The sequence below is a fragment of the Paramormyrops kingsleyae genome, chromosome 7 (genome assembly GCF_048594095.1).
Source record: "Paramormyrops kingsleyae isolate MSU_618 chromosome 7, PKINGS_0.4, whole genome shotgun sequence".
NCBI classification, from domain to species: Eukaryota; Metazoa; Chordata; class Actinopteri; order Osteoglossiformes; family Mormyridae; genus Paramormyrops; species Paramormyrops kingsleyae.
This window is the reverse complement of record NC_132803.1, coordinates 30,596,926-30,621,813: the sequence shown is the minus strand read 5'-3', so window position 1 is coordinate 30,621,813 and position 24,888 is coordinate 30,596,926. Positions and strand designations below refer to the sequence as shown.

At 45.9% G+C, this 24,888-nt stretch overlaps 1 protein-coding gene across 3 annotated transcripts in view; it reads right to left on the bottom strand.

Annotated features, from left to right (window-relative positions):
* Positions 1-637: 637 nt before the first annotated feature.
* LOC111843478 (pappalysin-1-like) overlaps positions 638-24,888 on the bottom strand; it is a 94,112-nt gene continuing 69,861 nt past the window's right edge. For 2 of the 3 annotated variants that reach the window (XM_023811116.2, XM_023811118.2), the window contains exons 15-22: positions 23,710-23,893; positions 22,612-22,813; positions 20,775-20,982; positions 19,035-19,182; positions 18,034-18,149; positions 13,678-13,749; positions 11,241-11,339; positions 638-4,126 (exon numbers count right to left, since the gene is read on the bottom strand). In XM_023811116.2, coding sequence (XP_023666884.1) covers positions 4,022-4,126; positions 11,241-11,339; positions 13,678-13,749; positions 18,034-18,149; positions 19,035-19,182; positions 20,775-20,982; positions 22,612-22,813; positions 23,710-23,893 — 1,134 coding nt within the window. In that variant the 3' untranslated portion in view covers positions 638-4,021. The remainder of the gene's footprint in view (positions 4,127-11,240; positions 11,340-13,677; positions 13,750-18,033; positions 18,150-19,034; positions 19,183-20,774; positions 20,983-22,611; positions 22,814-23,709; positions 23,894-24,888) is intronic. The other variant, XM_023811117.2, reaches the window with a different exon arrangement.

The window sequence follows — 24,888 nt, the reverse complement described above, 5'->3', positions numbered from 1 at the left end:
GGGCGCACATACTATGGACAATTTAGAAATGCCAATTCAAGTAAATGTATGTTTTTGCATTACGGATAACATGAAAACTACACACAAAGACCAGGAGTGAGATCTGAAGCTCAGCTCTACCCCTAGAGATGTGAGGACACAGTACCACTGAGCTACCAAGTCTGTTACTTATATTTGAAATTATACCTGTTATGCTAAAACATGTGGTAAATTACATGGAGGTGAGGAGAAAAAGACAAGCAAGTTCAAGCTATGAGCTCACAAAAAAAATCTTATTTGTTAAAACTGCATATTTTTTGTCCATTCATACTTGACATTGACTTACTCATTTCTCCGAGGAGAGATGCAGTGTCCACAGCAGGGTTGTGCGTGCCTATGGCAGCTGGGGAGGGGCAATCAGACACATTTTTGAATTTAAAGAAAGTGGCATGTAAAAAGTAGCTAAATTGATGTGCATTATTTAAGCAGGATGATACACATTATTGGTCAGGTGATCAATTTCTTAAGTAAACAAAAAGATAGGGTTAACTCTTAACTGACAGTAGAACTTGGACATTTGTACACCCAGTATTATTCATCATGTGTGTGTGTGTGTGTGTGTAGAGAGAGAGAGAGAGAATATTTACGCACGCCAAGGTAAATGAGTGAAACTTACAAGGCATTCTGTATTTGTATAAATAGACAGACTCTTGCACACTATATGCAACAACAAAGACAAAGTACAATATTCATCAAATCACTGGAAAGAATCATATAAAACTTTACGGAAAGAGCAGCACACTTCATCCCCGTGATTTGGTGGGACATCTTTTTCTTTTTTTGTGCAGTAAGGTTAGACCTACATTTCATGACCAAAAAAAAAGATATATATTTTTATATATATATATATATATATAATGATAAAAGAATAGAGAGGGACAAGAGGGGAAGAAAAAAAATTAAAACTAGTTCCAATCGTACCAAGAAAGTTGGTTTTTAACAGCAAAGTAAAAAATAATTTAGATGAACACTGAGAATATAACTTAAAAGTATGACATTCTTAATAAATAATTCTACTATTTACACCATTATATATTGCTAAGAGATTTAAATTACAACGATACCTAAATATAGAAGCAGCAAACATTACAGGCATGAGGTACAGTAAAAAAAGAATAAAACAAAATCATATGATGTTTACAGTAGACTGTTAACATATTCCTTTTTTTCTGAAATAATATCATCTGAATATTGATTCAACATTCAACTCCTAACGTGGTTTTATGGCTTCAGAAAGGTGCCCAGTACCATACAGTTCTAAGAAATAATAATAAAAAAAAAACACAACAGACAATCTAAATTACAAGTTGTGTGTTTCACAGGAGCAGTCGCGATATGATGAAATTCACTCTCACGTTTACGCTGAGACTGACAGGTCACAGTTTTGGTCTGTTGTTGCGGAGACTACTGTGATGTAGTCAGAGGAAACCGGATGCAAACAACCGCAAGAGGAAATGTGGCTGTGTGGTCATTCGAAAAGCAGTCCTTTTAATACATTGATATTAGATTACCGTATTTCCATCAATATGAGCACATACTCTAGTTGTGTAGTTTTTTTTCGCCCAGGGTAATACTTCATACTTTTAGAAAGCAGTGATTTCTCGTAACATATTTTTAACAATGTCAATATAATACGGTTCCATTAACAAGAGCTATACGTGGGGCGAAAAACAATCTTAACTGGAATTAAATTACATTTGAAGCAAATTACATTTGATCTTTTGAAGTTTCTACCTATATTACGTGGTATTCATCTGCTCGCTGTATCATTTTGTCTGGGCAAAACCATTCTGCACATTGTGTTTATAAAATGTCCTCTTTCTATAGTTTGTAGATTTTTTGTACAATATTTTCTGTGTGTTTTCAGAGAAATAGGGTGCTATAAAGAAAATCAAATACAGTAACCAGATACAATAGAAGTGAATTAACAGAATCACACCAAGCAGAATGAATGTCATCTTTCCACGGCCTAATCATGATTACTGAAATGACAGTATAACTGTCCAAATATCTGACTCCGTATTTGTGTTATTGTACACATCTCTAAGCCTTATGTCCGTTCTATGCGGCCTTTCATCTCACCTTTGAAAATACTCCAACGTATAAATTCAGGTGCACAGCAAGCAGAACAAAAGTAACAACAAATTTAAAAGAAAACATAATAGCACTATAAAATAAGTGACATAAAATATATTACACATTTAATATTACCTGTCAGACCATAGCAGCTTTTTAAAGTAGACTTTTTGTTTTTTTTTTCTTTTTTTCATAAATGATATTAAAAAAACAAGTGCAGTAACTGAGATCAATGATAAGAATACTGATTAAATATAAGTATTTTGTAAAAAAAAAAAATAAAAATAAAAAATACAAATAAAAATTTAAAACTATATACTCTGTTTAGCGCATTCCTTCGTACTTACAGTAATATGGTAACATATGTAATGTGATACACACAACCGGAATTACTACATAAAACATCAATAGAAAATTATCTTCTTTTGTTTCTCTGGCATAAGGTGTTTTTTCAGCCCCTCATTTTATGTTTTGGATTTTGTTCTAGGTCTTTTTTCCCTCTGCGTCTCATCGTTTGGCATGAACAAGTCATAGATTGGCGGCTGGTTTGGAATGACACACATAGCTATTCACAGCCGACAGCAAACATGAACAGCTAACAAACAGGTGACTCGCGGAGGCCTTCGGGTGAGGCCAGACTGCCCAACAAGTGGTTGTGCGACCAGATTGATGGGGGTGGGGGGGGTAGTTTGGGGGGGTAGGAGACAGAATCGCGAATACCCTTGAGGAATCTGAAGTGTTGAGGGCTGCAGCTAAGTATGCGCGCGCATGTGTGCGAGTGAGATAGTGAAAAAGTGTAATACTGTACGCTGTTTGGTGAGAGTGTAGCAAATACTTTTAGAGGTGAGCACAGATGTGCCCAGATCAGAGGCTAGATCGCCAGCGGACTGAACTCTATGTGGTTAGAACACTACATGGTCTGGCAGGACGCAGCTGGTCTCATGGCGCATGTTGGCGAATGCAGCAGCACCACAGCCGCGTCATCACAGATTACCCAGAATGCCCCGCCGCCAACCCTCCTGTCTTTGCCACCTCTCATCCTTAATCACCCCTCCCCCCCCTTTCCATTTCTCTTCCGCTTTCACTTGGAATGGTTGCTAGCTGTCTCCAATCCCTCTTCCAGCTTCCGGAAAGTTTTATTCCTCTGACACGGCCCAGCTGTGCTAGTACCCTCCTAACCCGGCCACAGACATACTGTGGGGACCCTTGCCTCAAACCCCCTCCACCTCGGCCCTCCCCTTCTCACCGGTGTACAATCACAATCCAGATCAGCATCTAGATCCCTGAATCTTAACCACTTTCCTGTGATGGATAAGCAAGAGACACTGGAGGTCGAGACGACCTCATCGCAGTCACCTGGGGGTAAAGATCAAAGGTCATATGCAACAGCACAAGATCATAAGTAATCCCAGCTGGCCTGGACCTGTACCTTCAATACCACTTTGAGAAAAAAAATACACTAAAAACACTTTATTTGGGGCTTTGGTGCTATCCTGTACTCTTAATGAAAATGAGGTTATTGTTCAGTTGTAACAATGAAATATAAAGCAGGGACCAAACTACACGTCTGCATGCTCTCTGGACTCGCGCTCGGAACATCCCAGTTATCCTCTGTCTCCGCAGATCCCTTTAACCCCCCTCCCCGTCTTTCGCTGGTTCAGCTGTTGAGACAGCATTCCCCCATTCGTCCATTTTCCCCGTCTTGGCGAATGCTGCTCTCTGCCACGCAGAGTCCTCGTTCGGCGGTTCCTGGTGAGAAGGTGGGCAGTGGCGGGCGGGGGGTGAGAAGGTGCAGTATGAGCGGAGAGGCTCTCCTGGAAGCAGCATGTCGGGAGGATAATGTGGCTCTCCCGGCGGGTTTCCCCCTCCCCACCCCCGGGGCGAGCGGGGAGCCCCCCCACGCGGCTCAGCCCAGCGAGCGCGCCCGGCCCCGGTCCCTGTTCTCCTGGGCGTCAGGGTCCCGGCAGGCACAGTCGTCTCGAATGTCGCAGGACATGGGGAATGGGATCACCTGCACGACACAGAGGACACCGTGACATTAAGGACTGCTACTAATATAAATCAATGTGTGGCTCAGTGGGTCAGGATGCTGTAGTCAGAAGGTCGCTGGTTCAAATCCCAGGTCCGCCACTGAGCGAGGCCCTTAACCTCCAGTTGCTTCCTGAGTTGTATGTCACTGAGCATAAAAGTGTCTGCCTACGAAATAAATAAAATGTAGGTGGTAGCGTGTGGCTCTGCGAGTTAGGACTTTATGCCTATGATGGAAGGTGATTGGGTCAAATCCCCTGGCTATAACAGTGAAGTCACTGGCTGATCCAGCACTCTGACCCCAAAATTACTCTTGTGTATAATGTCTTAAGGAGAGCAAGATGGAACATGTGAAAATACCCAAATTCCTCACAGGCATAAAGAAAATATCAAGGCATTTCTATGCAAAGGTCCATTTGATGTCACATCTGTAACACTTGTAAAATGCTATGTATTTCATATATGTAACTTAGTATATGAATTTTCAGGTTAAATGAAGAGAAATGCAAATTGATTCATCATTACTAAGCTTGTCCATGTTGTGAGGCATTTTGTTTGCCAATATCAGTTTGAATGTCAGATCCCTAACACTGCAAAGGCCCGTCTTCATTATTACAGCATAACTGGCCCCTAAACCGACCAAAGTACTCAGGATTTTGAAAATGACTGTTTACACACACAGAAAGTATTTGGCGGAACTGGTGAAAAAGTCAGATGTGTTTATGAAGACAGTCAGGGAGTGATACACCTCCTTGCTGGGCACCCGCATAAGCAGCTAATCATCTATCTCATAATTAGCAGAATCAGGTATGCAGGGGTGATGTCCAAGGAGAGGTTTGCGAATGTCTGTATTCAAGACAGTTGCAGTCTGTCTGCTGCTTTCTCATTGGCTCGTGGCCATTTTGCCACGCCCTCACTTGCTAACTGCATCATACCCAAACCCTGCTTCCGCCAGACAGCACCACCCAAAGCTGGGGGGGGGGGGCGTGGTCTGACAGGTAGGATGCCATGGTAACCACTGATCTCCAAACTCTGCTTCACACTGCTTCCCACAAGAAGGGCACACACACACACACACACACACACACACACACACACACACACACACACAACCTAAACAGGAACACAGTGTCTCCCATTTCTGGTTCTATTGACCATATAAAACTAAACCACTAATTTGAGGGGGCAGTTTGGCACTGCATGGGGGCGGGAATGACCCTGCGCCGCACCGTTTAGGGAAACAGCATGCACTTCCTCGGGAATCTACAAGCACAGCACTTTTCAAACCCATAAATGTAAATCATTGTTGATGCACGATGCTCTGTGTATGTGGGTGGGTGGTGGGGGGGCACTAATCAGCACGCACGCTTATGCACGGGGGGTCGTGAGGGGGCGGGGGGGGGGCTCACATTCTGTCAGAAGCACAAAGGTTCTCATTCTGGAGAGACGTCTCTTAGCACTGCTGGCCTTCATGTCAGCTGGCTGTCAGCCTGTGTATTTCACCTGCTAAGGACCCATATTTTAATGATCCATTTTCCGGCAGCCATTTTTTTTTTTTTTTACAGGCGGGACAGATCAAATACGATCTGACTATTTTTTCTTGCATGTGTCAAATGAGAGGGGGGTGTATTTGACTGTTATTTATAGAATAAGTGTGTTTTTGTACTTATGACTTCTGGCTGAACTGGCCTAGAAATTCAGATGTGACAGGTGATGTGAGCTGCCATCGGGTTGTAACGTCATCGTATCTTATTTGGGGGTTATAGCCGTCACGGACCTGGTGGATGTTTTGGGGGGAAGGGAGGGAGGTTAATATAAACTATCCTGCAGCATCAGGTAAAAGCATGTATCGAATGGGGGGGGGGGGGGGATATTCAACTACCACCCTGACAGGTGCAATTTTATGCAGTTTTTTCCCATAATGCATAGCCCTTTCAGTTTCGCATATATAAAATTCTTATGGATACATGGAGATAGACTGGCTGTGTCCACATGCATGAGGCATGCATGCAAGTTTCCAGGAATCGGACTCCACTACACGTGGGGAGCAGAGGCACAGGAACAAGTTTCTGGAATGGGCGACAAGACAAGGCCTCGTCCCAAGCGGAAGGTTCCCGGGGCCTGGTTCCACTGCCCGGCATCCCCTTCTGCTGTCCGTTGGAGTAAAGATTTCAGCCAGCCTTTGTATCACCCCTGGAAATTGCCAGAATTTCAAAAGGCTTTAAAATAGCATTTCGGCCGCCAGGAGAAAGTGGGGAAGGGGGAACGGCAAGCATAAAATGGAAAATTCAGTCAGACTTGTGGGGGGGCGTGTGACCTTTTCTCAGAAGTGACACATGAACCGTGTAACGGCGGGGCTTGGGCGGGGAATGGCAGGTCTGGCGGAGGAGGGCATTTTTTTCTGGGGAATAGCAGGGGTCACGTAGGAGCAGGACGGGTGAATGCGAGGAATGAAGGTGCCTTTTCAGCCAGGGCACGGTGGCGGGGTGGGGCGGGGCGGGGGGTGGGGGGGGAGAAAAAACACAAACATGCACTTGTGAGAACGTAGAAAGGGCAGGAGATGCAGGGCTGCTTTACAGCCGGGACACTGGCATTGGGTGGCATACATAGGGCCGCACCCATCCATCCACACTAGGGTGCTCTCTCTGGAACAGCCCTTAGCACAAGTCACTTTAGCAAATATCTCAACCCGTATGTTTCCAACATTACAATGTCGGTAGCTCCTTCGGAGCACAAAAACCTCCTGAGAAACCAAAAATACAGATAATAAGGATGTAGACAGTTACAGCGTGTTCCACATTACTGCTTAGTATTACGGAACAGGCAGCCGCTAGGACAGCCCTCCCCGTCTGTGGTCTTTATCGGGGCCTGTCCCCTCGCTCCCCTACGCCTCCCCTGCCCCCCACCTCAGTAATGGCTGGCAGGCGTGTGAAAAGTCACGGCATGTGCTCGGCCGTCACTGGACTTTCCTCGGATACATTTAACAGGAATCGCTTTGTGGAACCGCAAGGACAATGACGATAACAATGGACACGTCTCCACTCTACAGTTCAGCCCGGGATCCAAAAATAACAATATCGCCACACGGTGAAACATTCTTGTGCCGGACAATTACATTTTGGTCTTTGCTTGAGTCCTCAGTTACTACGCTGGGGAGATAATCCTTATCTCTTTCCCCTGCCGTTCTCCATCTTCAGCAGAGAAATGTGTTCCGTGTTATGGAGCCCCCCCCCCCCCCATTACATGTTCGACTCCGAGGGACATCAATCATTTTCAGATTCGCTCTCTTAAACTCCAGAGATGTCGATGTGAAGTGGCCAGTGGATCGGAATCTGTCTGCACCGCTTGTACGCCTAGACCTCAATGAATACATCTATGCTCATACGGCTGCACCTACATCCTGATGGATACATCTATACTCAGATCTATAGGAGCACATGGAACATGCATGTGCATATCCGCAGGGATCGTTTCCTGAAATCCGATGCCTTCCCTTTGATCTGAAGGTCCCTCCAAGAGGTTTGGAATTGTCACGTTACCAAATCCTGGTGTATATCGATTTTAAATTGGCTCCAGAGTTGGAAATTATTACAATTCTGCAACCAGATGATTTTCAGCACTGTGCAATTTATCTGTTGTTCCTAAGCGATCATGTAGAGGAGTCGGGTTGATTAAACTCAGCTGCGTGTCACCGTTAGCGAACGTTGTTCAGGTTCACCGTCTCCAGTGACAGTCCTCTTTCCATGGGCGGTCAAATTTTATTTCGTTATTCCGCAATATGGATTTGGGGTGATATCACCAAAAAATTATTAGAGCATTTTATCATGGTCTTGGGTTCTGCACAAAGTCAGTGTGATGAGTGGTTTTCTAATAGATGGGAGTTTTTTTTTTCTGCTTTTTTTTTTGCAGTAGACGCAAACTCTGCATGCGTGGGTGTGCCTCATCCCATGAGAAGTGAAGAGAAACCGTCTGAAGATTAAGAAAGATTGATGACACAGGATGGATTTTGCAGAGGGGGCTCCACACGAAGTTTTAGTTTCTGAGTCCGGAGTGGGTATGGGAACACGGAGAGCGTGAGGACATCCCAACTCTCGGGTGAATATGTTAGGTTGGATCTCAACTGTGGAACCAACTAGACCTTCTACAGGCTGGCTAGACCCCAGGATTCAATGTCAATCTCCAAACAATGCTATATTCGCGCTCTACCAGGTCCTACCATTCCCCGCAAAGTTTCAATGGCCTTGGCGCTCCCTGCTCACAAAACACTGAGGATCTGCCTGTGTGCCTGAGTCCCCCTGACCTATACCACGGAAACACCTATAACACTACTTCACGCTTTCTCAGACGGCAACACCGTTTACGGCTTCGTTTACCAGGCCGGGGGACCGAAGGCCATTCACAGCGTGTCTGAGGTGCGACTGCTTTCGTTACGCCTGGCTGAACACCGCTTCTGCCTTCATACTGTCTTTATGAGTCCCTTTGTTATGATCTGAATTCTGCAGAAGGCAGCAAGCTGGGCGGCTTTGGAGAGGTAGCTTAGCAACGGTGCTAAGGAAGTGCCGCTAATGCTAAGTAGCTAAAAAGGTAAAAGAGAGACGTTCTGAGAAGGGTGACCCTTCTTATGCTAAGGAACACACAAAGTAAATGAATGGCATTCCCAATAAATGGATCGTACCCTTTTTCACAGCTAGACAGTAATGACTTTGGTCTCCAGCATCAAATGCTGTCTTTGGCTTTGTTTTCCCTGATTGAAGCGTTGGAATCTCTCTTGCTCTGGCCAAAACACAAGCAGCCCTACAGCAGTCACTGAGATCATAAGAGGGCTCTGAAATGCGAGCCAGCATCTGCGGAGCAGAGCAGCGGCCTGTCAGAGTGGGCGGCCTGGGCGACGTCTCCTGCGATGCAGAAGCGCTGACATGCCCTGGGCCAACGGTGTGGCGTCCGGCAAAAGCTACCCATGCTGAGTTCTCGACCTGGCCAGTTGATGAGGGCTTCAGCATAAACTATGATGCACCGGGGAACTAGATAATACAAGATCTGATTCCTGCTCTCCGCTCTAAGGGCAGAGGGGGATTTTTTTTTTCCCCCAATTCAAAACGTCATTATCGATGGAATCGTCAGCAGTGGAACAAAGGGAACAAAGGGAGGGCAGACAGGGGAATAAAATGCATGGAAAGATAGAGAGAGATGAACAGACGGATAGAGGGGGTGGCGCTGACGGTGTTGGGGGGGGGTTCAGGCAATGAGCTGCCTGGAGCAGAGAATGTTGCTGGCAGACACTGAGAGCAATTTCCTGGCCGTAAAGCAGAGTATAATTGGAGACAGGAAGAGAAGGGGCGCCCACCTACCTGCCTGGGTAGAGGGAACCCCCCCTCCCCCACCAGCAGCACGAACGAGCAGACGGGAGGACACGAGTCCTAATTACAGCCCGTCACCGCACACTGTCAACAGAACGACCAAGAGCCTGCGGCGAGTGACGCTGATGCAGAGTCTGGCCCGTTGTTTGAATCCGCCGTTTCCTACCTGAAGACCCTCAGCCACTCTCCTTACTATCCAGCGCCTACTTGTTATTAATTACTCAACTACTATAATTTGAGCAAAGTCATTGTAAATCCAGGCCAAAATGTCTCAAGCAGAAAGTTTCTGCCTCTCGCCATTTATTTTTTTTTGCTCATCCCTTTTTTTCCCACACCGTGATCCGCGAACCCCTTTGGTAGAAGTGCATGGGTGGTACAAGCCGGCACCACCCCTCCAACACCCAATTCCACTGCTAATGCTAGGAAAAATAAAACAAAACAAAGAAAAACTGCACACTTTGCAAAAGGGATAAATCCCCTGGAGACAAGAATGTTAGCATGTTATCTGCCTTGGCTCATGTTAGTCCAACTCCATCAAGAGGAGAAACGGCAAGGAAAGGGGCCTGAATGCTCTGTGGGTGCAGGCAGGCAACGCCATATAATAAAGGTCAAAGAATGCACCCCCCCCCCCCCCGTTAGATAGAGAGAGATGGGAAAGTGGCACCAACTCCAATACCAGAAACGCAAATATACAAACACAATCACCCCCTTGCCACCTTCTTCTAATCTTTCTTCCTTTGAAAATTGCATTAAAATTTTTAAAAACATTCAAAAATAGAAAGACCTAAATCAGTAATCCTGTCATAGGTTAAACCCCTTCTATCTCCCAGATGATTCCATAAGCAGTAAAACATTTATCCTCACAGACGTAGCCTGTGTCCGAAGACCGCGGCCTCGGGATCGATCAATCATCCTATAAGTGAAAAAATAAAAATGAAACAGGAAGCCTCTGACTCTAACCATGGTGCTTAAAAAAAAATCCATAAATGAAGAGTTAGCAGCTAGTGCTAGCGGCTAGCACTAGCAGTTAGCACTGTAGCATCTTACATTTTGTGCAAACTTCAATCAGCTAGACCAGGGGTGGCCAAAGGGCCGGTGTGTATGCAGGTTTTTGGGATAACCTTTAGGCCAGCTGTTCAAACCCAGGAGTGAGGCCTCTTCAGCCAATCATCCTCTAATTAGTAGACTAATTAGGGAGTTACAGCAAAAACCCGAATACACAACTACCCGTTCTGGGTAAGATTGCCCACCCCAGGGTTAGTAGGTGTTTTAAGGCAGTGCTTCCCAACCCGGTCCGTAAAGAACCCCAGACAGTCTATGTTTTTGGTCTTTCCCAGCTCCCTACCAGACAGTCCACAAATTTGCTCCCTACCGGGAACTGGGAGGAAGCAAAAACATGGACCGTTGGGAAGTCCCTGAGGACGGGGCTGGGAAACACTGGTCTAAGGCACGAAAATCTATGTGCCTGAGGCTGCAGGTTCAAATATCAGCATGGGGGCACTGCAGACCTCTGGAGGGAGTAACGTGAACGTCTTCATGCGTTTCATTCACAGGACATGGGAAGTTGTTTTAAGATCAGAAGTCACAAAAATAAATGTTTAAATAAACCTCTCACTGAGCGAAACCCCTTCCCCCATTCCAGTGCTGCCCCTGCCCCCCCCCCCCCTCCCCAGAGCAATGCACAAGGCTCAGGTATTTTTTACGCAGGCATATTGCTGAATAGACCTGCCAGCCACTGACCTTCTTCGTCTTCACCGTGGACTGGCAGCAGTCTCCTCCGTCGTAGTTGCAGAAGGCGCGGTTGTTAATGGCATCACAATAGTTGTCTCCCATGAAGGGCTGTAGGAGGACAAAAGATCATTTTAACCAACACACATGCACATGCTATTTGAATTAGCAGCGATTGTTGGTTTAGCTAGCATTTATTTATTTATTGGGGCTACACTATAACCAAGCTTATGAAAATACAAATCAAGACATCAATATACTACTAATAACAGTATTTCCCATTTAATAAGCATAATATTGTAAATTTACATCTGTCACTAAGTAAATTACTGATTAACCTTCTTGTTACAGAGGTACAATATATCAGTTAAGATATCGGTATCGGCTGGTGTTCGTTAAAAATCAATTCATCTGCCCGGTTTTTCAATCTTGGTTGATATTGGCTGTTGATATTTTGACTTCAGCGAATATTGAAAGTTAGCAGCTCCAGAGCTAAAGGTGTAACTACGAAAATAGCTATTCTCCATAGTTGAGGACGAGGAATTTTGTTGGATCATTAATCACTTAGAACCCCGCTACAGTCTCCCAAGTCAATGCTACTTCACTGATGTCTCAATGCCTGTGGTTGCTACATATATTCATGGGATCTAAAGAATAATTTTACCAACATCAGTTTCACTACAGCTTTGTGGAGCTCAGAGGTTAGCCAGTTATTGGTATCGGTTATCGGTGTCAGTAATATTAGACAAAAATATATTGGCTATCGATATCGACCAAAATTTCCACATCGGTGCACCACTACTTCCTGTGTCCCAAGTTCTCATATTTACTGAGTCTTTCCTCTTTCCACTCTTTCTATTAGTTGCAGGTTATTTTTAGAATCATCACTGAAGTACTGTGGCAGCGGTCAGGGTCCTCTGTCATCGAGAAGCGGTAACCTGCAGTCCGTTCGCTCTCCTTCGCCGCAGAGTACCCCTCTCTGTATGTGGGAATAATCCTCGGTATGTAGGGATAATTCTCACCTTACCCTTTACCTCCTGACCTCTACAGTCCTAAGACGTTTGTGCGGTCGCCTCTTCAAGTCTACGGTGGTGCCATGCTTCCACTGTGGGCTCGGCTCTGTATGATTAATCTCTCACATGTGCGTTCAGTGCTACATATTGATAAAGATCGCTCTCCATTTCTTCAGAACCCCATGCGGATGGAAACAGAGCGTCAAAGTGAATTCTCACAGCTTGTGTCTTTCCCGATCCTTTTTCCCTGGAAAAATGGAGCCGTTCAAGTTCAGGGGACTGGGGAAGCCGACGGTTTAATAAGAAAACTGAAGAACTATTAAATTTAAACATGGGTCCCTGGGGTCATTCTATAGTTACCATGCCAGCAATCATGGATATAGGCTGTTGTGTGCATCTGCGTGATTCCTGCCTTAACCCTGACAAACCACAGTATTTAGGCATGTTCATTCAGCATGGATTGTAATAGTGCTGTTACCCTGGAGATGAAGCCTTCTCATGCTTTAGAACCATAGGAGAGGTCAAAGGGTGTGGGTCGGAAGGCAATACCACATCTCCTTCCAGCCAATGAGAATGAGAAGGCCTCAGTAGAGACACTCCATCTTCAGTTTGGCACTTGCTGATTTACCAAAACCAGAGGGAATAACCAGAGTTCTTCATAATCTAGACTAGGCTGCTCTTTCTGGAGGGCAGATGATAATGATTAGCATAATAACCCCATTTTACACCAAGCTGGCATTCCGGAGATTTATCGCAATTTGGTCAATTGGTGGTTGCACAAGACCCCTACAACCACCCATACTGTACATGTTCTAGCAACTTCTCCAGGTCTGGGTCACAGGGCATACCAGTTTCACTGCATCTTGTCATATTTCCTGGCAGAATCATTGTCCATCACAACCATCTGCAGTTCCAGTCTAAACCTTATTCTATGGACTGCCTAAGCATATTTTGCGCAGAACCATATCTTACCACTGCATTCATAATTCAGCTATAATGTATTTATAGTTTATTGTATTTGTATACATTTTATTTGTACCTGGTTAGATCCTAAATGCATTTCACTGGCTCTGTACCTGTACTCAGCGTCATGACAGTGAAGTTGAATCTAATCTAATTAATTCATGTTTAAAATGCTGCCTGTTTTTGCCCCATGACTGGATGATGACCCCCATAATAAGCTCCTGTTTACCAGTTTGTGGCAAACACACAGCTGTGATGGCGCATCGGTACGGAGTCAGGAACGTTTCCCTCCCTCTCTTCAAAGGACGAGGTCGAGAGTGATCACCATCCAGGATACAGGTCCTATCGGTAGCTCAGTGTTTACCTCTTTCCTGCTAATTACAGAGCTAATATTGTTTTTTTGCCCGGCCGCTTGCCTCTTGCCCTCTTCCCGCCCCTGGTAAGGCACCTCCGTCTCGCATGGAAAGCCTTACCTCGCAGCCTTTGATGCAGTGCAGGTATTCTGGGTGAGGGTACCACCGCAGGCCCATGGTACAAACAATGCTCTGTGTGGACGGGCAAAAACAAACACGGCCTCAGTGCAAACACACACGGGCACACAAAACATCCAATATAGCATTGTTGCCATTGGCAGAGGGGATCTGAGCGCGAGCTGCCCACTCCGGATGTGTCCGGCGAGCCTACGGCCAACAGGCTACTTCTCCAATTGCTACTCCATGTGTTTTTCTAGCACAGCTCAGAAAGCGGACAGGAGGTCACATGGGGGGGGGGGGGGGACAAAAACCGAGCCGCCTGAGAAGTCTGCGATGAAAGGTGCGTTTGCAGAGATATAAACCCGTATCCTGCTCCAGTTGCGCTGCCACTAATAGATTCTCTGGCAGCCAGGTAGACAGATAAGGATTTGCACTACAACTGATGATAGAAGCTTCATAAATTAATTTTTAATCAACTGAGAGTTGATGACACCTGGACTCACGATGGACTCATGATTTTGACCATCATCTGCTTCTTTCGCACTAATACAGTTTCAGCATTCTTTCATTGCAGTCATCCAGGTATCATTTCGCCGTTATTTGCTCCTGATTTTGTGTCTTTTTGCTTTTAAGCTCGAACTGAGCCGTTTCTATGAACTTGAGAAGAGCTTCCGTCAAGTCGGGAGGAGGACCTGTACGCGTGACTTCTGACAAATTGCAGAAGTGCTTCAAGGAAAGTCAGTCTGAACTGAACGTCTGAACGTCCTCAACTACCCCTAAGCCTGTTATTCTGCGTGAACCTGGTCATGGATTCCTGACCTGTGGGAGAAGTGACCGATTTAGTCCTTCTCAGCTACAAGGGCCTTAACCTCCTGGCCTCATCAGGTAATGACAAGGGGTATTTTAAGAGGCATAAGGACTAGTGGGTGGGGTGAGTTAGCGGGAGCGAAGGTGGGGAAGGAAAACACAAACACAAGCATTTCTGACATTTCCGCGAAAGCTGAAACCTTTGGTGTCGGCTGGGTAGCGCAGGTGAGTCCCAGAGTGAAGCGTGCGATCCTGCATGCGCACACACGTGCACGTACACATGGGCATACAATTGGTATCTAGTGTCTGCTTGTTTACATGAGAACTAATTTAAACAACCCACACTGGACTATTTGTTTTTATTACCTGCCTTAACAGCTAAAGCTTCAGCTGACAAAACCAGACGACTTCACAGCATCATCATAGCTGCTGCTCTCTTTTGCGAGACCTTCCAGCCACACGGCATATAATACGTGCCTCGATCCCAGCCTGCCACTGTCAAAACCTCCCAGACGAGTACACATGTTTTTTCTGTGCCCACTTGCAGGTGTTTTTCAGCCTGCATTTGGCTCAAACTGCAATTTTGTTCCAGGTGTCATAGTAGCTAGTGAAATGGTCTTGCATTGTTCAACTCCTGACCTAGTTTTCTGTGTGTGTGTGTGTGTGTGTGTCTGAAAGAGAGAAAGAAATCATGTTAATTATTACATTATGGGGACCAAATGTCTCCACAATGTGACAAAAACCTGTTATTTTGACCTTGTGTGGATATTTTTCCAGTCCCCACAAGAAATTTCATAAAAAGTCCATGAATGCAATCAAAAAACTTCAGTAGCCAAAAGTCTTGCATTTTGTTTGGTTACTTACGGTTAAGGTTATGGCTGGGTAACAGTTAAGATTGTCATAGTTAGGATTAGGATTATGCCCATAGAAATGAATGGAAAGTCCCCACAGAGAAATGAATGTGTAAAATGTGTGCATGTATGCTCTGTAATGTTTTGACATCCCATCTAAGATAAACATACAGGCAGCTCTCGACTTATGTGAAACCAACTTAAGCAAATCTGTACTGATGCAAAAAATATATCCATGGTGCACAGAATGTACAGATATGCTAATACAAAAGTAAATTTACACTTTGTATTTTCATCTATGGGTTCTTTAGTACGTATTACTAGTTTATTTTTGTGTTTTTTTGGTATAAGGTGTCTTGACCAGTACGGGATGGATAATCAGACTTATGTGAAATCCGACTTGCATAAGTGTTTGTTTAACGGATTGCTTACAGCAATTGAGAACTACCTGAATAGGACCACAACTTGCTACTTTAACAAGTAGGTTTGCATCACTGGGACGAAACAGGATTAAGGATATTAATGAGGAAAGTGGTGCACAGGGGGTGTCCCATGAACCAGACACCCACAGGCCTGTGCCTCCTACTTTGATTTCGTGATGTGGAGGAAAGAAGTAAACACACCCCCTAACCTTCCCCCACCCCCCACCACAGCAAAGGGCTGCTTGACCTCTACAATATTTTTGCAGCTCAGGTGTCCCTGGTATACGAGTCACTGCTCGTTATGTCAGCTATAAGGTATTTTGTATTACAGTCTCATCAGCAAATCAATGCGGAAAAAAAAAAACAGAGAACCAAAAAGGGCAGGGCAAGATCAGGCGAGAAAATTAAAGAGCGTCTGAGGGGAACCTCGGCAATGGTAGCGGGGAGCAGAGATGCGGGGAATCGTCCGGATCGCTCCAGGCTGTCCGCGTGCGAGAAACCTAACGACGCTCATCAGTCACCGCAGCAGAGTACGACCGCCATTATTGCCTGTCGACAGTCAGGTGACACCTCATAAACATTGTCGAGGGTGACTGCTTGCAAGTGGATTTTTTGCGTAATTTTTCATTCATACTTTAATTATTAACCTTAATTGCAAACTTAGCATTAGCCTTTATTTGCTCGATAGCCGCTGTTATAGCAACATTTGTGGTTATAATTAGTTGTGTTTATTAATACTAGTAGTGACCATAGAGGGGCTGGTCAGATTGATTAGCTGTGACATAGCCTAGATGTTGGCTGTTGTAGCATCAGCATAGCTAACCGTAGCCTTAGCAATGGTGGCTGCTAGAGATTTTGGGCCCCATGAAAGCATATATTATTGGGTCCACAACCCAGACCAATCCAATTATATTCCAAAACTTTAATTGGCTGTGATGTCCCACCTTACAGCACCTAATAATGCTGGTTAGCGACACGGACAGCCCTGCACTATTTGGGAAACGCCTGTGCTTGATGTATTAGCTATGGTAACTAATGGAACATAGTTTGGCTGAAAGGGAGGGCCCATTTTTTTAATGGGGGGGGGGGGTGGCGTGGGGTACGGGTGATTGTCCTTGTGTTGAAGTCAAGTGAAACAGGTGCTTCTGAATTCACGTGCATCAATTAACATGGGCCAAGTACAAGCTGCTGAACGAACAGAAGTGCGATCGATTTCAAGCCAACCCTCTGGGACATTTTAACCTCATCGATTTAGTGTCCCATTTCCCCCACACCCACCCCCCCCACTCCGTTTTTCCTTCTCTGTCTCTGGACTCCAGTTACCTTTGAAAATAAATCATAGATCGGATTGCTAATTTATGCCGTTATTTATTTATTTTTCGTCCATGGACCGCTGACTGTGCATGGTCTGGGAGCTTACCCTCTGGCTCCTTGCATACTCCGTTAAACAAGTGACTACCCCTCACTGCCCCCCCTCAAAAAAAAAAAAAAAAAATCAAAAAGAAAAAAAAAAACAAAAAACAGGCAGCTGAATAATCAGCACAGCAATAAAAAAATATCTTTGACAGGCCTACCTAAATCATAAGGCATTAGTGATGGTTGCAATGCTGTTATTTCCAGAATTACAGTAATTACTGAGAAAGTGTTGTTTATTAACTTTTATGACTTGGACCTCGTGACATTGTGGTTCAGATGACTTCAAAGATTACATTAATCTTCTCCCATTTTTCCAATGCAGGATAATTACAAGCAGTGGGCTGAACTTGTAATAAATGGTAATTGATTGTGACATGGGTAGTTACACATTGCAGCAAGTCTGGGGGGGTGGGGGCGGGGGGGAACCACCTTGCATCTGCCCCCTTGCTCCCCCCCGTCTCCTGAGCCGAGCCGAATGGATGCGCGGAAGGTACTTTTTTTGCATGCATTGTACAAACAGCCCCCGCCCCAGTTTAAATGAGCCACAAAGCCACTGTACTTTCAACTTTATTACCCCATCGTGATCTTTACGGTCAATGCTACATCCGACTGCCTCTTACCCAGGTGTCTGGAAAACCACGGTCCTCTTTTATATGCCCAGCTCCTTAGAGGTGACACAAACCCAACTTCCTACCCAAAAAATACCCAGCATCCACCTGTTTTATCACAGTTAAGCTTACAAGACCCCTGGCTTGCATTTTGCCACTCGAATGCTGACCATTTTGAACACATGGATATGCTAAACAAGCACAATTAATGTAGAGGGGGGGCAGCTTGTGCGGCGGCGGCAGGGAACCAACCTTGACTTTGGGAGGGTTTGTCCAGTGTTGCCGCATGATGAGGTCAGTCGTCACATTGCCATGCAGGATGACCACGTTGCTGTTGCTGTCCTTGCACGTTAGCTCGCACTCCTCCCCTATGGAAAAAAAAAACAAATATTACCTTTACCGTGTCTATAGGAGTGATAACATCCAGTAAATCCAGCCGCCTTAATCTGAAATTCATTTTTTTGTAATTCCACTGCCAAATTAATTTATTGGTAAGACTACTAATGTTATGATATTAGCATTATTATATTTGTCTTGCAGAGGTGGGTTGAGTCAGACCAGGAATCAATAGATGTTATCTTAATTAATTTGGACTGTGGGCAAATGCTGCATCATTTACGAGAATGATTTAGGTTGTAACTGACCTTCCCGTTACTATATATTTAAAGCTTGGATATTATTACTTGACAGTAAGGAAAAAAAAGGAAAAAATAAATGGCCTATGAAGTAAATGGCGATTCTGAGATCGCTTGAGCTGAGCTTCACCACACGCGTGTGTGCGTGCATACTGATTGGCCCACACATGGGACACGTCCCACCGAGACCCCCTGCGAGTGGCAGGAGAGCGCCACCTTCGTATGCACAAAGGTGTACGTGTGTCTCAGTGCCAAGGAGTTTAGGGAGGGGGATCGGTGAGGTTGGGGGCGGTTTGGGGGCGAGGGCAGGGAGTGGGCGAGAAAACTTAGCAGCCTTTGATGTGCAGGAATGCCAGAGTGAAGCTGCTCAGGCCAAATCCGAATGCGAACCAATGCCAGCGAACGCAAATGTTAGCATTAGCAATTTCTATGACAGATTTGCAGTTGCCCCAGTCAACGTGCCATTCATAACCTCACGGCCAACTCCTTACCAAAGAAAAACATTTTTCTATTCAAATATTACTGGAAAACAAAACATAAGTGGCCGATTATCTTATATATTTATGTAACTGAATAGTGGGAGCAAACTAAGGTGAATTCTAGCGTGTTCCAACTAACCTATTCCGTGGCCCTTTTTACAGCTGACACGAACGTTAGGGTTGAGGTTCTGCGGGAGAGAACACTGTCCTTTAACTTGAGGGCAGAGTTTGAAAGATCCCGTCCAATTTCCGTCTTTCTTGCATCGGATGATGTTGCTGCTTGGGCCCTAAAACCAAAACAATAAGAAAAAAAGACAAAACAAACAAGCAATGAATCCTTCACACAGCCGTCCGTCACATGTGCCAGCGGAACGTCAGAATCATCGCTCATTGCCGACACGTTTAATGCGGTTTATGGAGGGACTGCAGCCCTGGGATTGAATTCGTTTATCATCGCAATGGAATCCCGAAACCTTTTAATTAACAAAGCGCTGGCGTGCGTTTAAAGCGTGCCGTCCCGTTGACGGGGAACTCGCTCTGACGGTTGCTCCCTGCTTCTGCGGTGCATCTTGTACGTTTGAGGTATTTGTTGTGTCAAATACTTTGAACGGGAGCCAGGGAGAGAGAAGTGCTGGCCGCCGTGGGGATTAAAAGTCACACTGATGCAACAATCTGAAATTTATTGTTGCGACTTAAAAAGGGGGGGGGGGGGTACATTATAACGGTTCCAAAAAGGACGAATCACTTAATTTCTTTTAATACGCCGCACTCTTCCTTTGTTCTGGCCCCGCAGCAAAAGGGAAGCCATGTTCATTGGGGCAAATTCACAGCAAGGCAGAACAACAGTGGACTAAACCCAGAGGTTCTGGCTCTTTAATGGCCATGTTGGCCCTTGGCCTTTACGTAAAACCTCATGGGCACCAGCAGTGACTCATCATACCCTATGTGCACCAGACATACCTTTCCACACCAAAAAAGATTCTTACGCAATTACCAGGGAGACTTTGCATAACCTTTGCAGTGAGGCGGCTTAGCTAAAGAGAAAGGATCCGTCTTTCCACAAGAAAAAAAACATCTCAGTTTCGAAATGAACAGACTTAGACAGATATTAGGTAGAACTAGCTGAGTTCGTAAGAAATGCACATAATCAATCAAAGTCTCCTATCCACAAGCCCTGGGCATTTCGATGAATATGGTTGCGTAAGCCAATGTAAACTCCCCCCTGGGGCAAACACCGAAGCCGGTAGCTAGCCAAACTCACGACTCCTTGCCAGTCAGAACACCAACGCTTGGGTTCCTCCGGTAAACATTTCAGGTTTCTGTGGGGATCTGGGGCATATACAGGGGCGAGGTCCCAGGGGCACTGGCTCCAGATGAAAGCTGATTGGTCCAACGAGAGCCCCCTCCTCTGTCACTCACATATTCGAAACATATCATTGGCTAATAATAAGGTTGGCCACTATGTATAAATTATGGCCCTCTTATGGCCCCTACATTAAAAAATCCTAGAGTCATTGATAGGGTTATAGGGCAATCACACAGCTATCATGTTACTGTGATTAATGAGCAACACATATCCTACACACAACCTCGCCAACCTCCAGCCTGTAATACATGCCTGTATATGAAACTAAAGCACATCATATTACTATGACTAACGGAGCCCCGCCAACAATCGGAAGGGGGTACCATCTTCCCCAACAGACATTCCCAGAAGAACCACCGTCAAAGGCGCCACCATCCAGCAGGTCCAGAAAAAAAATAATGAATGAAAACCTCAAGACGGAGGGGTGCAGGGTGGAGGGCTAGTAAAAAAGGTGAGGAAAGGTGAGAGTGGAGAGCTGCAGAATGGCAGAGCGAGGAGGTACGAGGCACAGACCTGCTTGCATGGAGCCTGCAGTCTCACCGTGTGGTTGTCCCTGCTGCTGGTGCCGTCGCAGTCGATCCAGCAGTTGCTGTCGAAGTGGAAGCCGTTGGTGCACTGGTAGGCCCCGTAGAAGATGGCCGGGGGTGGCTCGCAGGTGACTGGCTCGCACGAGCCTTCCAGCCAGCTGCCGTCCTCCGTACACTGCCGCTTGAAAGCCCGTCTGTGGGGGGAGCCGGATGGGGGAGACTGAACACCGCTCAACCTTTCTAACCTCCAGCCTGTGATACATGCCAGTATATCAAACAAAAGCACAGGTTCCCCTCAGCCTGATGCTTCTGTACACTTTTCGATGATACAGCACATTTGTAACTTCTTTTAAATGCTGTATGTGGCATTTACTGGAAGCCCATCAGAGGCGAACCCAACTTTTGACACCGTTCTGCCTGGGAAGGCCTCCAGGCCCCCCCCCCCCCCCCCCCCGACCCCGACCAGTATAAGTAGTTAGAAGATGGATGGATGGATGCGTGACGTTCCAGAGGAAGTCAAACAGGAAGAGCACTGAAGACACCACAAGCACAAGGGGCAGTGTGCAGCTTAACCGGTGAGGGAAGGTTAGCGGTCCAAATCCCAAGATCGGCAGAGTGATTTCACAGTTGGGCCCTTGAGACCCTTAACCCCCAGGGATTCTGACCCTGCTTTCACACACAAAAATGTATGTTGCTTGGATGAAACCATGTGCTAAATAAACATTGGTATGCACATGTAAATATATAACCTAGATGGGGGGATTTTTATAAAGATACCAGATGAGCCTAGCGTAACGGGCTACAATGTAGTCAGACCAGCCCTCAATTTGTCCAGCGACTGCTCACATAGTGTCCTGGAAAACGTTGTGTGTAGAGAAGCCGGGGAGAGCGATGATGGGATCTCCATTGTCACTTAGTTAGGAAACCAAAGTGCTCATTTTTGAGGCTACTGGTATGTTTTTTTTTTCCTTAATACGATTCGGACATCGATCCTGGGGGCCGCAGGCGGAGAGATACATGGGCTGTTTGCATGGTGTGGCTTCTCAACAGCTCGAGGAAAACTGGGTGGGTAATGTCTCGGGTTCTGTGTGCGACCGCGAGGCCGTGGTCTCGCCTGGGGCTCCAACCGCCATGCGTGGCGTCAAGTACCATGGCGGTTAAGGGCTCGAATGTGCGATCGGAGATCATGCTTACGAAGGAGCCTGGCCCTGGCTGGACAGTGTGCACAAGATCTGGCCAGCGCTAACCGTCGCTAACTGTCGCTACCCCATCACTAACTGACACTAACCCATCACTAAACGTTAGCTAACCGTTGCTAACAGTACTGAGAGCAAATATTAAAATGAGCTCAGCTAGAGAAATTAGTACTAAACTGGATTAACTAAATTAATCCATTAGCCGTCCTGCATGACAGGTAGTGTCTGATTCAGACAGCAGCATCTGTCATACGCAGCATATGTGCTATAGTCGTTTCATGGTACACACCAGTAGGAGGCAGCGTACCTCCATAGCGACTGCAAAGCACCTCAGGTAGTCAGTTGATAATTCAAGTTGATTATACTTGAGTTTCTCTTCCCCTTTTGCTTGTTTAAAACCGACCTGCTGTGCGTAGAAGCTGCCCCAGTGTTAACAAAGATGGACGTTAATGTTCAAAAGCAGTTTACGTCGCTAAGCCAATGTTTCCCAATTCGGTCCTCGGGGACCAACAGTCATCCACATTTTTGCTCCCTACTGGGATCTGGGAGGAAGCAAAAACATGGCCTGTCTGTGCGCTAAGCTGCTGGAGCATTAGCACACATGCGGCTAACCACCACCCTCCGTACCTCTTGGGCCGCCCGGCCACATGGTATCCCGGCTCACACTTGTACTTGCAGAGGGAGCCGACTTTGAGGCCGTTGGTGGCGCACCGCTTGGTCTGCAGTGTGGCGTGGGGCACAGGCGGGGGCGCCGGGCAGCGTAACTGGCACAGGGCCTCCGGGAAGGACCAGAGCCCGTCCTCCATGCATGTAAGGGTGTTATTCATGCCTGGGGGGGCAAAGGTATTATTTCATATTACCGATTTGTACTAACAAAGCAGTTTTAACCAGTTTTACAGTATAAATCACAAACAGCTTATAACGAGATAACAGCAATTTCCTTCAAGGTCAGCAGTTAACCTGCAGTGTTTGCTATCTTCTCAGACCAACATCCAGGTCCTCACCCCTACAGCTTTAGAGACCCATGTAACCTGGCTAAAAACGTCTGACACACAAACCGTGTAGCACAGGCATATACGGGGGCGGGGCCACAGAGGCAACTGAAAGCTGATTGGCCCCTGGAGTGCCCCCTCCCCTGTCACTCACTGATTCAAATATCATTGGGTAATGATAAGGTTGGCCCCTCTGTATGAAACATGGTGCCTCTTATGCTCCCTCACCTTAAAAAATCCTAGAATCGCTGAGCTGTAGGGCAGTCGGTTATCACGTTATAGTGAATAATGAGCAGGGCATATTACATTACTAATGCCATGTTACTAATGGGGACCCGTGCATAACAGAAACAGGACGTCATATTCCAGAAGAACCATCGTCTCCATCTGGCAGACCCAGAAAAAAAGGAATGAAAACTGCAAAAACTGCAAGTAAACAACAGAGCATGAAAGACTAGAGGACTAGTTAAAGAAGCAAGATAGCCTCTCTTATGCCTCCCATCGTGAAAAATCCTAGAATCGCCCCCGAAGGATAGCACACCTGAAGATTTTTCGTCGTATGACGCAACAGGTAGACACCCGTCCCACTGGAAACCCAAATTCGGCCCACACAGTTCTGACGCGGCGACAGTGCGAGTCCCGATGGCAATTCATTGCGTGCCTAAGTGATGGGAGACTGGCCAGGTCCCCGGAGGACTGCGGTGGTGGGAATCCTTCCCAGAGTTCCACTCACCCACAAGCTGTGCAGGCTCCTTGCACTGAAAGGTGCATTGCTTGCCGTAGGTGGTGCCCTCAGGGAACTGGAAGATGGCTGGGTGCACGTGGTATTTATCGGGCAGGCCGCAGTCCACGGGCTCACAGGACACCTGCTTGTTCCACTTCCCGTCAGCGCACGTGATGGTCACCGTGGTGTCCGACTGGGGGGGGTGGGGTGGGTGACAAGGTGACATTGTAAATATACCGTTTTACGCTGCATTACGCCTGATCGAGTCACGTTCGATCGAGCGATGCCTGATAGCGGACGTAGTAGGATGTCAGCGGGTATTTCGCTTAGTGTAACAAGTGCCGGAGAATGGCCAGTGCTGCCAGCCGTATAATGACCCACTGTCCATATCTAACTTGTAATACAGTATACGTACAGTAATAGTATACAGTATATGTGATGGACAGGTACAATAAGCATACATGATACAGATACAGCACCTGTACTGTGCTATTTCGTTACATAAAAAGAACCTTACAGTAAAGTTCTTAATGTCTTGCCTCTCCTATAACCAGGGATTGATGTAACTGGTACACAAGTACGCATTCACCTTTAAAAGCGATACGTGCGGCAATCGATTGTTGTACCAGCATGAATACGTACGTATTTTATGTGCATTTGCGCTGATATGACAAGAAATTATCGTGCATTTTTACCTTTATATGCCAAATTCGTACTTCATTTGCAGTATAGAGGTTAAAATGCACGGTAATTTCTTGTCATATTGGCGCAAATGCACATAAAATATGTACGTATTTGCGCTGTTACATTAATCGATTGCTGCACGTATCACTTTTAAAGGTGAATGCGTACTTGCGTACCAGTTATGTCAATCCCTGCAGTCATGTAAATCGCCTTTCTGTTGTTTTAACTAGACAATAGGCTGCACACTGCTGTTTTGTTCCAATTGATAGACATAAGATATAGATATTAAGGGAATATTAATGGAGCCTAACTATGAACTCATGCCTGTATAATAAGAAAGCATCTATCCAATCATGTTCCAACTGCTTACCCAGTTCAGGGTCATGGTGGGCCTGGAGCCTATCCCAGGAAGCACAGGGCACAAGGCATGGGAACAGCCAGGATGGGATGCCAGCCTGGCACAGCATGCACACCCCGCCACACTCACACTCTATGTGCAATGTA